Here is a 15279-nt window from a genome sequence, read left to right on the forward strand (position 1 = left end):
TTTTGCAGTTCTATCTCGTGTGTATATTAGAAGTTGTAATTCTTCCATCGTTGTATGGTTGTTTATTTTGTTTTTGCTTGTTGTTATTAGTTAATTCTCTTGTATTTTCTATATGTATAGTTGCGAATCTCTATATGTTTAGATTCTATATAGGTTTTATCTTTTCTATATTTCTTGTGTTCGTCTTTGTAGGTTTTATTTTTCGTTAGATTTTACTTTTATCCTTTCTTCTCCAAGTTTTTCTTGTTCAAGGTGTTCGAATATGGATACAGTTTACTCCTAAGTATTTTTGTTTCTTTCTCCATAAGTGTGTTTTCTTGAGATACAATTTGTTGTAATCTATTCGTTCCAGCTCTAAATCTAATCTATTTTTGCATTTTTCATTATGACGGGTATTTGATTGGCTAGATGTTGCCTTTTATGAAATCAAATTCTGGATATTTGTTTATAAAAGTCGGATGTTGTCCTTATTTTCTTTAAGAACCTGCTTTACACATTAGGGGCTTATAGGGGCACATAGGGGGACATGTAAGCCTAATTAATAATTTCCCTTTTTGTCGTTTCTTACGACAGACAGAGATTACTGGGAGTATTCTTATATAAGAGATTTCATATTTTGTATTAGAAAATCTATTTCATAACAATTCAGTAAAATGTTATATACTATTATACATATGAATATTTAGATTTTGTATTTTTTTCTATTTACCCGCTGTGATCGAAATGAACGTACTTGATAGATATCATAATTACAGCACGATTACGAACGATGTCGTATGGTAAACTCGTTATTATCTCTCAGATGTTGATATGGTATATTTTTAAAATAACCAATTTATTGAGGTCGGTAACTTTAAAATAAAAGAGAAAAACTATCTAAAATTTGTGAAGTAAGACTGTAACATTTATATTGCAGAAGAAACTAATCATTTTTTTACATTGTTTAATTGTAGACAAATTTTTTAATTAGCCTTTTATAGCATAATTTTTATTTCTAAGTTTAAACAAGATTACTTATACTGCAGTTTATAATGTAATATAACAATTACACCAAGTTAGTCATACTATAATTATACTAATATAAGTTACACTGAGTGTAATATATTTTTATGTATTGTTGTGTTACTTTCCTGAAAGTTACTCGTTCGTGTAATATATGCGTAAATTTTAAAATAAAGGTATTTAAGAAAGTATACAGAAAAGTATAGTAAAAAAAAAATTAATACAACAAAAGATTAATTGGTCTTTTGAGTAATTCATGCGTTGGCTAAGCACATACATACATTCTTCGCTAGTTCAGATAAATTCATTACTATATATATATATTTGTGAAGGCTTATTTCATTTTTCGTCGTAACATTTATCATTGGTATTATAATATGTTTTTTGTAAATGAACATTTATATTTGCTAAGTTTAAGTTATACTACATTAATCTACACCATGATAGTTATATTACGAAGGTAGTTATATTAACATAAGTTTAGTATCAAAATAATGAGTTAAAATTCGCTGATATTAACTTGAATCGTTAATAATCCAGTTGAGTTTTCTAGTTTAACAGCTATAAATTATTAATCGGTTATCATCATCTTATAATTAGAATCTGCGTTATGTTTCCGTCACCCACAATAAAGACATTTGCTCTATCAATTTTTAACGTATTAAATACTAAGCGTTAATTCTTTATTAATATATGTAGCTTCCAAATAATCAATCAATCAATTTGAATTCGTGATTTTATTATGAATTTGTTTAATCATGCGTGCGTGCGTGCGTGCGTGCGTGCGTGTGTGTGTGTGTGTGTGTGTGTGTGTGTGTGTGTGTGTGTGTCGGGAAAGCAAATGATTGGAAGATATCTTTTCACTTTTGTTGTTGTTACTTATTTTTATTTTACAACTTGAAATATAATCAATTACACCAAGAAGATCTAAATAAAAGTGAATAACTATGCCGTACCAATATAGCTTATAATGGATTAGTACAATTAATTAGCACTATAACTACAATATTACAAAAAGTTTAATATAATACATGTCAATGCAATGTAGCGCAATCACAAATAATATTTAATATCGTTCTAATTACAAGAGTGTATTTGTACGAAGTATGAATACAGTGAACTAAAACGTTGGGATAACGAATTCACGGTCACGACATTTATCCAATATCAGTCCCAAAGCTAGATTGCCTTCACTTCTTCTCAAGAACCCTTCCTTCACTTAAAAAAAAAAAATAATATCTATTTTCCATTATTCTCAACGGCCAATAGGCTTCCCAAAAATCTCTTAATCTCTATCACATTTCTAACGTCCTGTGACAGTGGCAAGTTTAGCGACCATGTGCCATTCCAAGCCTAAGCTTTTACCATAATAAAACAATTTAGAAAAACTTTCTATAAGCGAATAAAAATAAACTATTATAATAAAATATTTAAAAATACTACAATTAAAAATAATCTAAAGGGATATTCCCATGGTTCTTCCAAAGGAAAATCTCAATTTACTATCTGATATATATATATTCGTTTACATATTATTATTTTACTTCTTTATATTATTCTTCACTGCTTGCTTTTTATTCATATGAAATATAAATTATATTTCTTTTATTCTTTCTATTATAGTTCAAAATTATATCAGAAAGTTAACTCGACACGCTGTTCTTCTTGTAACAATCGTAGTCGTAATTTAATAAATATTATAAAATATTATATAATATTTATAATATAAATATTATATAATATTTATATTATAAATATTATATAATATTTATATTATAAATATTATAAAAAAATTCTTGATTATTAAGCTTTAATAATACAATATGTTCTCCATGTTCTCTTTGAAAAAGTAACTTATAAGTATTAAAAAATCAATGTGAATTAACAATTCCTTTTGTTCTGTGATTATTCTTAAAGAATAAATCAATGCAGCAGATACTATATTTATTAACTGAAAAAAAATCAAAGTAAGTAATATTAATTAATAATATCTTTCAAAGCAAACAATAAGTAGAGATGAAGTTACTTTATGGAAATGAATAGAAGTGTGTGTGATTCGAAAGAAGTGAGTGGCAATTGCAGAAAACAAAATGATAATTGTTGTTGCTAAGGGATCTGATCACAGATGGATAATAAATAAGTTGTAGAAAAGCAAAAGAATGTACAACAATCTAAACGAAACTGTTATTCCAATAAATCATCTTATACAAAGAATTAAATTCATTAATTTTATAACAATAAGCAGAATGGAACTTCCTTATAATCTTTCAGAACTAGTATAAACAAATCATTAAATATCTTTAACAATTAGTTAAAAAAATAAAAAAGGGAAGATATAGAAATATATCAACTGTTCGTATAATTATAAAAACAAAAAATCCAATTGATTTTATGATTGTGACATTAAAACAAATACTGCTAGAAATGAATTTGCCAATTAATGAAAGAAATACAGAACATGCAAGCAGTTTATTGAAAGCAGACTCATTAACTAAGTAGATGGAAAGTTCCAGAACAAAAGCAAGAACTGAGAAAAACAAAGAAAATCGAAAAGAGAAATGAAAATTCTAAAACATGAAGCAAATGTTATTAGGCATGAAGTGATCATATTGGGACATAAATTTCAAATAACAATGGAAAAAATGCGAATAGTAAATATAAATCTTTCTGATAATGGTTAAAGTTCAAGTACAAGAGAAAGGAACATTATCCGAAAGTTAGACAGTATTTTTAACAATATTTTTAATTTGTTGAATGACTTTGATGGTAACTATAAAAGATTTAATAATTAGATTAAATAATCAGTTACTTTTGAAAAACACATATGATTTGAGTAATGAATAAACTAAAGTGATGATATAACGATAGTTTCATTCTAATATTGCATCAGAGTTCACATACCCGTACAATTGATGTTTGGATTTCTTATAGTCAATACCATGTTGTATCGTCCTCTTTAGGTATCATAATATTCTCTTAGTAGCATACTTTACCTGGATTTTCATCGAATCTATTTAATATACTAAGGTTCTATGCTATGTATACTTTTTGTAAAGATTGTAATATTCATCAGTAAATCTACTAATGAGCTATATGATACTGACTTCATTTCTTATCTTTCTCTTTAAGTCTTTGAGTTCATCTCTTTGATTAGCTTTGCTTTAGAATCCAATAGCACACAGACTGAATGAATCGAAACAATACAAATACAATTTATCTAAAATGACAAGTTTGCAATCGATTATTGCTAATGCGGTGTCGATACTTAGAAAGCGATTATCGCAAGAAATGTACAAAAATATGGCGTAACATCATTACGAAAGTATTACCATCTTAGGTTTGCTTAAAACGTTGTAACTATACGAGACGAGAATTGATATAAAAACGATAAAATTTTAAGTTTCCTATGAATTTTACTTATGTAAGCGCGTCCAATTAAAGGTCGAGCTTTAAAAATAATTTAAAGGAAGAATTACCCCCGATGATACTGGCTAAGGTGAGAGTATGGGGGAAAGCGGATTGTTGGTGACCAAATGCGATTTGTTGAAACAAGAAGAGTCTATTAAAGAGTCTATGAAACAAAAATAGTCTAGTTAAAATAAACGTATACAATAGACAAACAATGTAAAAAACATATACATTTCAAAATGAACCATTTATGAGTAAACACAATAGAAGAATTGCTTATGATCATGCTCATCAACAATTTATTGAACAAATTGAAATCAGTAATTTGTGCCAATTCGGACCTTTCATCCTCAATATGAATAGGACTGAAGGGACTTAAATTTCATTCACTGCTTAAACTTCATGGTTGTTTTCAAATGCATTCGCATCGAAATCGGAGGATATTGATTCATAATAGGGAGAAAAAAGTGGGTGAAAGGAGATAAGTGATTTGACAATCAAGTGTAGAGCAGATGAGACGACAACGATTGGCGATCAGAGAAAAAATAGAAGTACAGGTAGATTCCTATAATACATTCTATCATTCTCATTCATTTAGTTCGTATTACTCATACATCTCAAAATAAATGCTGGTTCCTTTCGTTCCATCCTTCAATGATGCATTAACGTCTTTCGCACGAACACTTATACTTCAAATCTTCTCTATACCTAGCTATTCCGACTATAAACTGTCTCGGACAATGCAATTCATGATTAAATTTTCCAGGGTTTAACCCGGCAATGAATTAAGCAGATATATGCAAAATATCAGTAAATTCGAAATCGAATTCTTGCTTAATACCGGTAGGTTTATGTGGTGGAAATAAAATAAAAACTTACAATATCATTTCTTCTGTAAATCGTTAATTATTAATAATAAACATTGCTTTTGGAGATACTTAGTTTTTCCATTGATTATGATTTTTATAAGTTTATTAGTTAAAATTTAAATAACTTCCCTATAACTTGTGCGTTTTTTTTACGAAATTAGATATATTAGATTCATTCTAATCTACTTGTAGATTAGATTCTTTGACTGATTCAACTTGTTAGAGATTTGTAATCCGTAACTCACTCAATCGTAATTTCATGTAAAAATGTCTTATAGGTTTTTTTTGCCATTTAGTATCGTATATAGTCGAAATGAATTAAATAAGGCATAATTTATAAGAAAAATTTATGACTTTTTATATATACGTTCGAACGTATTAAATTATAATTATAATTTTCATATATACGTCCGAACGTGTTCCGTTTCCATGAAATAAATGATTGCCTGTTTATGTGCATTTATTTACGTAAATTGATAGTAGTCACATTTTTTTATTACTTTCTTAATTAAGTCTGTTAAATTATAGAAAAATTTATAGTTTCCTTTATATTTTATATACTAAAGCTGCAGAAATCTTATAAGCAATATGCAGCATAATGGTATCACCATTTGTATTTTAGGAATCATGAGTTCGAAACTAATGATTCTGTTAGTTTTTTTTATCATATCGATATAAACGTGATTATATTTTCTTCTTACAATTACATTTAATTTCTAATTAAAAGTTAAATTAAAACATTTAATCGCTTTTTAGTTATATATTTTTATATATTACTGTTCAGTTAAAAAATACATATAGTTAAAAAAATTTTTTTTTAATTTGTGAAAATCCTTAGAAAGCAGCAGTAATACTATATTTTAAACCGATAAGCGATTAGAAGTACATAATATTTTTATATGTTTCTTACATTGGAAGCCGAAATTTTGTAAAAGTTCTTCTTTTTTTGATGATTAGTAAAATGTTACTTTTTAATCTCTGATATTTATTTTTTCTGCTGATGGTTGACGTACATTCCGCGGTAATCTGTGCTAGATATAACATAGCAGCGATATAATTTTCTTTGATGACAAATGCATATAAAGTATATGTATTTGTCGATTATTTTATCAAATATAATTATTAACGTATACTTATTATATTATTATATTACGTACATCGGAACTCTACTAAACATACTAATTAATGTTGAATTATCTAGACCAAAAAGAGAAATACCATAATGCAAGCGGACCCAAGTTTATAGACATACCAAAAACTATTGAAAATGAAATTCAGTCTCTATCAAATGTGCACAAAAATATTTAATGACATAGTCCTCTGTCGTCAACAGGGTAGGATAGACAATGTCAAGTACATAAATTGTAACAGTAATCATTCGACAAATTATAAATGATATGGGATAAACTGTTACAATAAAAAATATTTCCGACGCTAAGGAAAAAAAAGTAAAATATATTGCTTTTGATCGAAGTTATAAGGAACATCATTACAATAAAACAAACGCAAGTGTCAACAGATATTACACTTCAACAATCGATCATATTACACTAAGAAATTATATCGAAGAGACTAAACAAGTATAAATAATTTCAAAAAACTATAGTATAGAAAACATTAAATATTAAAAAATTATTAAAACAAATAATTAAAAACACTGAAATCATAACAAAAATGATAATGAAGCAAAATTCCACTCTAAAGCAATAAATGCAACAAATAACCAGAATGCTTCAAATTCTAATAAATACGCTACTAAAGAATAGGTAATGAATATTATTTACTAGTTAATAGATATTATTACATACAATTGAAAATAGCAGTCTGAAATATTTTAATGGTTAACAATGTAGAATTCAAGAAACCAAAGCATTCATATATGTATATGCATGATATTTAGACATTCTAATAGTTTCCGAAATACATTTCACCAGTAGGAACTATATAAACATTCCATACTTTACTATTTACGACATGAAACATTCGACCTGTAAAGCATATGGTGAAACTGATAATTATAATTATCAAGAACGAAATTAAACATCATCTGCACAATGATATATCACACGATTACCTTCAAGCTGCTAGAATTACTGTAAAAACCTATAATAATTATTTTAAAATCTCGGCAATTTATGATCTGCAAAAATTTTAAACTACAACATATCAATGGAGCGATTTTTTCGCAACAGGCAATTATAACGCAAAGTATCCGAAATGGTTCTTGACAGATGAATCAATTTACTGACCTTCAGTTAGTAATAAAACTTCTAATCTACTAGATTTTGGCATCTTAAAAGATTTAAACCCATCGCATTTTAAAATTAAATCATGCTTAGAATTTAACTGTAACCACTTACCTATAATAATCACATACTTGAATACATTTTTTATAAGAAATTATTCACCTATAATAATCACATACTAGAATACATTTTTTATAAGAAATCAACAATCAACGGAAACATAAATTGGACACTATTCAAAGAAATCCTAGAATTAAAATTGAACATTCTGCTAAGGACCTCTCATCAAATTAAAGAAGCAATTACATTAGAGCAATTACATAGAAACAACAACATAACAGATATTATACAAGAAGCTATGTAAGTAACAACTACACAAAATAATCTATCCAAAAGGACTCTGGTATATCCTGACAATATTTTGTAAAAAATAAAACAAATAAGAAGGTAAGCCAAAATTAGGTGGCAGAAAAATGAAACAAGAAATAACAAAAGACAACTAAGCAAATAAACCAAAGAAGTAAAATAAAGTATACAAGACTACAATAACTAGAATTTGAAAGATAACTGAAATCACTTTCACCACCGAAGACAAAATACTCTTTTTGGAAGACAGTTAAAAGATTTAAAAGATCAATAATACTAGTACCAACCATACGAAGTTGACGGCTCGTGGACAAAAAATACAGAAGTCTAAATAGAAACATTCACTGATTATCTAGAAAATATCTTCTAACGTACAATTTCAGTACTCAAATAAATATAAACATCGATTCGAAATAATTTCGAAAAGCAACACAATCTAGTGAATATATTAAAAACACAACAGCAGAAGAAGTAAGAATACTAATACTACAAATCAAAATAAGAAAATCATCAAAATTACTTAATAAATGGTAGAACACTAAAAGAACCTGAGACAATTAAAAGTCTAACGATCATATTTAGTGCAATATTTATTACGCATCCATCAATATTTCTCAAGCATATGGAAACTCACAGAAATTATAATGCTCTCCAAATCTAATAAAGATCCGCACGATATTTCTTATAGATCTATTATTTTTACCATTATTATCAAAATTACTGAAGAAAATAATATATAAAAGAATGAAAAAAATTATTTCTAACAATAAACTAATTCGTGACCATCAATTCGGACGTAGAAATGCATTCTATCGTTGAACAAATACATAGTCTAACTAATACAGTAATTACAGCTTTAGAAAAGAAAAAGTATAATATATCTGTCTTCATAGGTATAAAGAAAACTTTCGACGAAGTTTGACGCTATGGATTATTACAAACACTCAAAACACACCACTCTTATATTACAAATTCTAAAATCTTGTCCTTCTAGTCTATAATTTTTTATAAAAATCAAGGACTAATATATTGAACGAATTAGAGTGCGGACATACCAACAAAGACCAATAACATAATCCTAATATTTAGAGATGATACAGCGATGCTTACCATAGGAAAATATCCGCAACAAACAACTAATATATTAGAACAAATCAACTCTCTTAAACAATGGCTATGCAGAACGAAAATAAAAATAAATACTATGAAGTGCAAACACATCACATTTACCTTAAGGAAAAATCAAATGTCGAAATTCAAATAAACAAAAAAGAAATTCCGTAAACAAAAACAATTAAGTATTTGAACATTCATCTGGATTCTAGATTAACATAGAAACATTATATCACTGCTAAAATCGAATAAATTCGATTAAAAAGAAGACAAATGACATGGCTAACCGATAAAAAATCCAAACAGAAACAAACTACTAATCTATAAAATAATCAAATCCATCTGGGAAAATGGGATACTACTATGGGGTATAGCAACGAAAAGTCACATAGCCATAATCAAAGCCCAACAGACTGTTATACTACGCATAATTATGAATGCTCCATGATATATCAATAAAGAAATAAGGAAGGATCTAAATATTTCTACGATACAAGAGGCAAAAATAATTAAGACAATCAATGGCTACAAAAGAATCGAAACACATATTAAGTCGCTAGCCAACAATATTTATAGCCAATACATTTTGCGAAGACTCAAAAGAACATATCTCGGAGACTTTTAATCTTACCAATAGAGACATTCTCTCAATGGATACACCTTCCATATGTTACTTTTCACTAATACAACAATTTATTTAATGCCTATAACTGATAAATTGTAAAGAATATGGAAAATATATAAAAAGAACTATTAATAGATTTCTTACCAAGTTGCCTTAATTATTTATGATGTATAATGTATTTATGATAATAGCAGATATGCACGGCTATTGTAATGACAATGCCCATGCAGCTATTAAAGAATATCATCACACATACCGTAAAGAATAATACAACATCGTACAGTGTCCGTAAATTGTCACATATAATTACAAATGACAAAATGTACTACTTCGTGAAGAAAATAAAATTTACCGAGTTATGTAACAATTTGAAGACTTGTAAATTAATTATGAAGTTATGTAACCAATTGAAGAATACTGAATTTTTTAATAATAATTCTACATCAAGTCTTTTTAGAGCTTCATATCAATTACGAATATTTCAGTCGACTATATGGCAAACTTTCCACGTTGGTAACAGACATCTATATCATTATACACGAGTACAAGAACAGATAATTATGAAAATAGAGTAGAATTTTATCAGTGCATACAATGCAAAAAGATAATTTGTTTCCATCAGAAATATTGTAGACTAATGAAGCGACGTTTACGAGAGGAGAAGTTTTTAATATTCGTAGCAATCATGTATGGGTATAAGAAAATTCATACATAACTCCAAAAGTTGCCTTTCAGCATTGCAATTAATATGCAATGAAGGGTAGCCATGTACAATGATATGTTATTAGAGCCAAATTGTTTACCACATTGATTAAGTGCGAATAAATTTCTGAATTTTTTGAGAAATGAATTAGCATATCTGTTAAAAGATGTGCCATTGTTTCTCATTCAGAACTTATAGATATGATTAAGTAATCATTTTCTTCACAGATAGAGGAGACTTCCAAATAATTTCTCTTATAGGAGTAGTTCACTTAATATTATTATTACTACTATTATTACTCTAATAATAATATATAATATAATAATATAATAACAACTAATTATTCACTTATATAATATTATTAATTTATAATTTATTTACAATATTAATATATATCATATATAACTAATTATTTTTAATAAAACATTCAACAAAATCTTGTTTTTTGTCATAAATTTATATATTATTTATTACGCGTATTAATTATATTTATTATTTTCCATGCATTTACCGTGAGACAAATGCCTATAGACGTCGTATCTAACACAAATCACTGCGAAATACAAGCCATTATCAAAGAAATATATAAATATGAGAGTTCAAGTACTAATACTACTTACCATACGAACCCGATTGTTATGTTATGAGTAAGAAGAATATATCCAAGCTTATACACCGATGCGATAAGCGCATGATAGGCGGGACAGTGTTCCCGCTTGCGTTTATAGTTCATATTTTGTCCATATATGTCGCTGAAATTACACGCTTCAATCGAAATTTGATGAACAGTCTTAACATCTGTCACTTATCTTTCTTTATAATTTCGATTACGCTCTTATAGGTGTGGACAGCTACATCATCCCTTTGATAGTAATAACATTAATCCTAGTTGTTCACACCTTAAAATAATTTTTAATTGTGTACTTGGGATGTGCTATAACCTAGATATTTTGAACAACTGTCATTTATATAGAATGAATAATTTTGACTCCAATAAAATTCTGTATATTCTTTAAAACCTTGGAAATAATAATCAATAGATTTAAAAATGCATTTCTAATTTTGACATTATAAAAAAAAAATCATGGATCATATAAAACGCAAAAACTGACTTTTTATATTAAAAACTGAATATCTTATATAATTTTCAATATTTCGAAAAAAATCTAGTGATATAATCATCTTCAGATGAGCCTCTTTCAGAAAAAAATAAGTACGATCGCTACCAAAAGTACAATTATTTTGAAGTACGAAAATAACTTATTTTGAGAAAGAAAAAGTACTCAATTATTCCATCAATCTCCATTATTTTTTGTTTTTTCCATTCATTTCATGGAAATATCGCCAATTAGGTGAATATTAGTATATCTTTATTTCTCAAGGGGCTACAAGTAACTTCCGACTTCTAAATCTAAATTACTCTAAAGCTACTTATTTCTATTTATCCTTAATCTATTTTTACACTTTTGTCTTTTTCTCATTTTTGCCTTGGCAGTTCACTCCTTTCCATATACCCTGGTGTGCACCAATCCACTCCTATTGTCCATCGTAGGAACATTTCCTGCAACAACTTCTACCCTTCCACTATATCTTCTTACCTATGTTTTATAACCTACTTTTGTTCATAATAGCTCATCCCCCACTCACAATCTCCTCGCTCAGTCATTTACAGACATTTTTTCTCCTTCTTCCATATTTTTCTTATCTTCCATATTTTCTATGCCTACTTCTTTTACCCTCTCTTGTATGTGTCCCTCGCTACCTCTATTCCGCTTCAGCATAAACCCTAAATACCTAAATATTTTTACTTCCTACAATCTATTATTATAGTTTCATTTTACCGCCTTCCATCTAAATTTCATTATCTTCAATTTATTACATTTAGTGTCAGCTTCTTTCTATGTAGGTACATCTCTACTCCTTTTAACATCTTCCTCATTTCTTGCTGTCCTTCTACTAATAGTATTACATTGTTTGCATCATTCAGCATACATATATATTATAACATCCTCCATGCCGGTATAAGCTCAAGTAGATATTTCTTCTACTTAAAATATTTTTTTTCCGCAAGACAAATTTCCGCCATTTGTAGGACTTTTAAAATATTTTGACTTTTCCGTAGTAGACATTTCTATATCTTTAGTGAAACAATATAATTGCTCCATATAGAGTCTTTTCTGGTGCTCTTAAGCAGAGCAATCAATGCATCTAATTTTGCCGCATTTAGTTTCCATTTAGTCCTCAACATTCTAAATGCTTTTGCTTCGTATATATATATCGCTTTGCATATTCTATCGAACTTGATACTAGCCTAAAAATATTATCAACTGGTGGTCTTTCAAATTTTGAACTTTCTTTTATTTCTTTTCAAACTGTTCCATCAGCAGCTAATTTATTGGTTATATCTAATAAATTGTCATGTTTTTTCATGTTATCTTTAATTTTATAAATTTTTGGTTCATTGAAATCTGGATACTCTACGTCTATGGTATTTATTTTTTCTAACATCGTCATATTTTTTAAATGCCTCAACATTTCTGAATTAAATATTCATTACAAAATAATATACTAAGTGAGCCCATAATTATGAAAGTAGTCTAAATCAAAATTTAAAAATTATGAGTTTATCAGTTATTTCACACCACATTATTTTAAATTAAATTAATTCAATATAATTTATACGATATTGTAAAAATAAACCATTAGATAGTGGTTGTAATTTCAACATTATATGAAATTCATTTAGTGTTAATTATGAAAGTCATCTAAATCAAAAATTTAAAGAAATTATATAAATTATATAAGATAAAGGCTGTACGAAAACATATTTTAAGTTTCCCAGCATATGTATGAGAGCCACTACACTAGAGCTCATCACATTCCTGGTCGAAAATATTTGAATTCTGATTCAGATATTCGTAAAATGTATAGCCTATATGTAGGGAAATTTGAGGAAAAAAACCAATCATTTGTTAAGGAGTGGATTTACAGGAAAGTATTTAATACTGAATTTAATTTAAATTTCTATGCTCCTCGAAAAGACATGTGCCAAAAATGTGATTTATTGAAAGGAAAACTCGAAGCAAGCAGTAATGAGGAAGAGAACTTACATCTTAGACAAAGTCATGATTTACATTTGCAAAATGTCAAACGAGCTAGAAACTGTCTTATAGAAGACCAAAAAAAATCAAAAGAAAATCCCAGGGAATATTATGGAATCTCATTTGATTTGCAAAAAGCACTCCCGTATCCAAAACTTTCTGTTTCGTTAGCTTATTATAAACGAAATATGTACGTATACAACTTGGGTTTCTATAATTTCTATGATGACAATGTCAAGATGTATGTATGGGATGAAACTACAGCTTTCAGGAAGTAGCATCACGTATTTTAATGCATATGGAGGATATAACTACTCAAAAACACGTAATAGCTTATAGTAATGCTTGTTCAGGCCAAAATCGTAATATTAAAATAGTATTGACATGGATGAAAATTGCTCGGTCATTAAATAATAATGGTGAAACGATAGACAAGAAATTTTTGGTATTTGGTCATTCCTTTCTACCGAATTACCGTGATTTTGGGTTGATAGAAATGAAAATAAAAAAAGCAAATTACTTATACAACTCTAAGCATTATTATGAATTAATAGAAAAGTATAGAAGAAGAAATACATTTTCGGTAAAACGAATGTCGCAACCGGATTTTATTTCAACAAAACCACTAGAAGAGTCAACGCCAAGAAAAGTAAAAAATACCGCGGGCGAATCTGTTTCTTGACTGCAAATTCAATGAATGAGATTCTTAAAAAATGAACCTTATAAGATATTCTATAAAACTTCTTTAGATGGTTGTAAATTCCACGTTTTGGATCTTTCACCTAAAAGAGGAAGACCAAAAATATACGGAAATATTAAATTACTTCCATTATACACCACCACTAGTCCAGTAATGGAAGAAAAACATAAAGATATTATGTGTTTACTATCAAACATTCCTTCAACTTTTAAGAATCTTAAAAACTCAGAACATTTTAAGAATTTTAACTCATAATGATAAAAGCCTCAAATGATAAAAATGGATTATTTTTTAAAAATAATTAATAAATGTTCATGAATTATTTCATTAAAATTATTGTTTAAAAATCGTAGTTTTGTATTACTTTAAATCATTTATATGACATTCAGTTAATTTGAAAAATGGCCTAAGTCAATTCAAACTTTAAAAACATTTTCATATGAAATTCACACAAAATTTCATATTCATAATAAGTTTCCATTAATAAAGACTAATAAAATTCTAAATTAAAATGTTGCATAATTTGAATAAATATCTCGAAACAAGAAATATATGACTTAGACCACTTTCATAATTATGGGCACAATTGTGCTATTAAGGTTAACCATTCGTTATGTGATACTGATGTACTCAGTTCTTATTTTAAGACTTTGCTACTGATATCACTTCTTTTAAATATATCAAAAGTTTCATTTCTACTAGTGCAATGTAACGAATATAGGATATATTAATGAATAACTCTTCTACAAAAATATTGCTTATCTATCAAACATAAATATATTATATGAACTATCTTAAAAAATCATTCTAAACATTTTTTTTATTGGCTTTAATTGTCTTAAAACGAATCTATAGTTTTTTAATAAATGCTTTCACAGATTCGGTCAGTTCGCTAATAATTGAATTTTCAAGTCCGTTGTGAAATGCGACGTTGATATTAGCAGGACACAATCTTTTATATCTTTATAATTAAACGGTCATTTGCGGTCATAGAACTGTGAGGTAATCCTGTTTTTATCAAGGCTATTCCTCGCGAACATGCTGCCCAAATCATTTCCTTCGCGTAATAGACTATGTATGATCAACCAAGTTCACCAACGAAATATTCGATTATACAGTTCATTAGTATACCCACAGATCTATCAA

The 15279-nt window shown here is 27.7% G+C and overlaps 1 protein-coding gene across 1 annotated transcript; it reads left to right on the forward strand.

The window, feature by feature from the left end:
- The first annotated feature begins 13177 nt into the window (after positions 1-13177).
- On the forward strand, positions 13178-14115 carry LOC124425043. The gene is made up of 2 exons (XM_046964810.1): positions 13178-13623; positions 13698-14115. The coding sequence occupies exons 1-2, from the start codon at positions 13178-13180 to the stop codon at positions 14113-14115; spliced, it is 864 nt and encodes a 287-aa protein (XP_046820766.1).
- The last annotated feature ends 1164 nt before the right edge of the window (positions 14116-15279 follow it).

This window comes from Vespa crabro, chromosome 6, assembly GCF_910589235.1.
Source record: "Vespa crabro chromosome 6, iyVesCrab1.2, whole genome shotgun sequence".
NCBI lineage: Eukaryota > Metazoa > Arthropoda > Insecta > Hymenoptera > Vespidae > Vespa > Vespa crabro.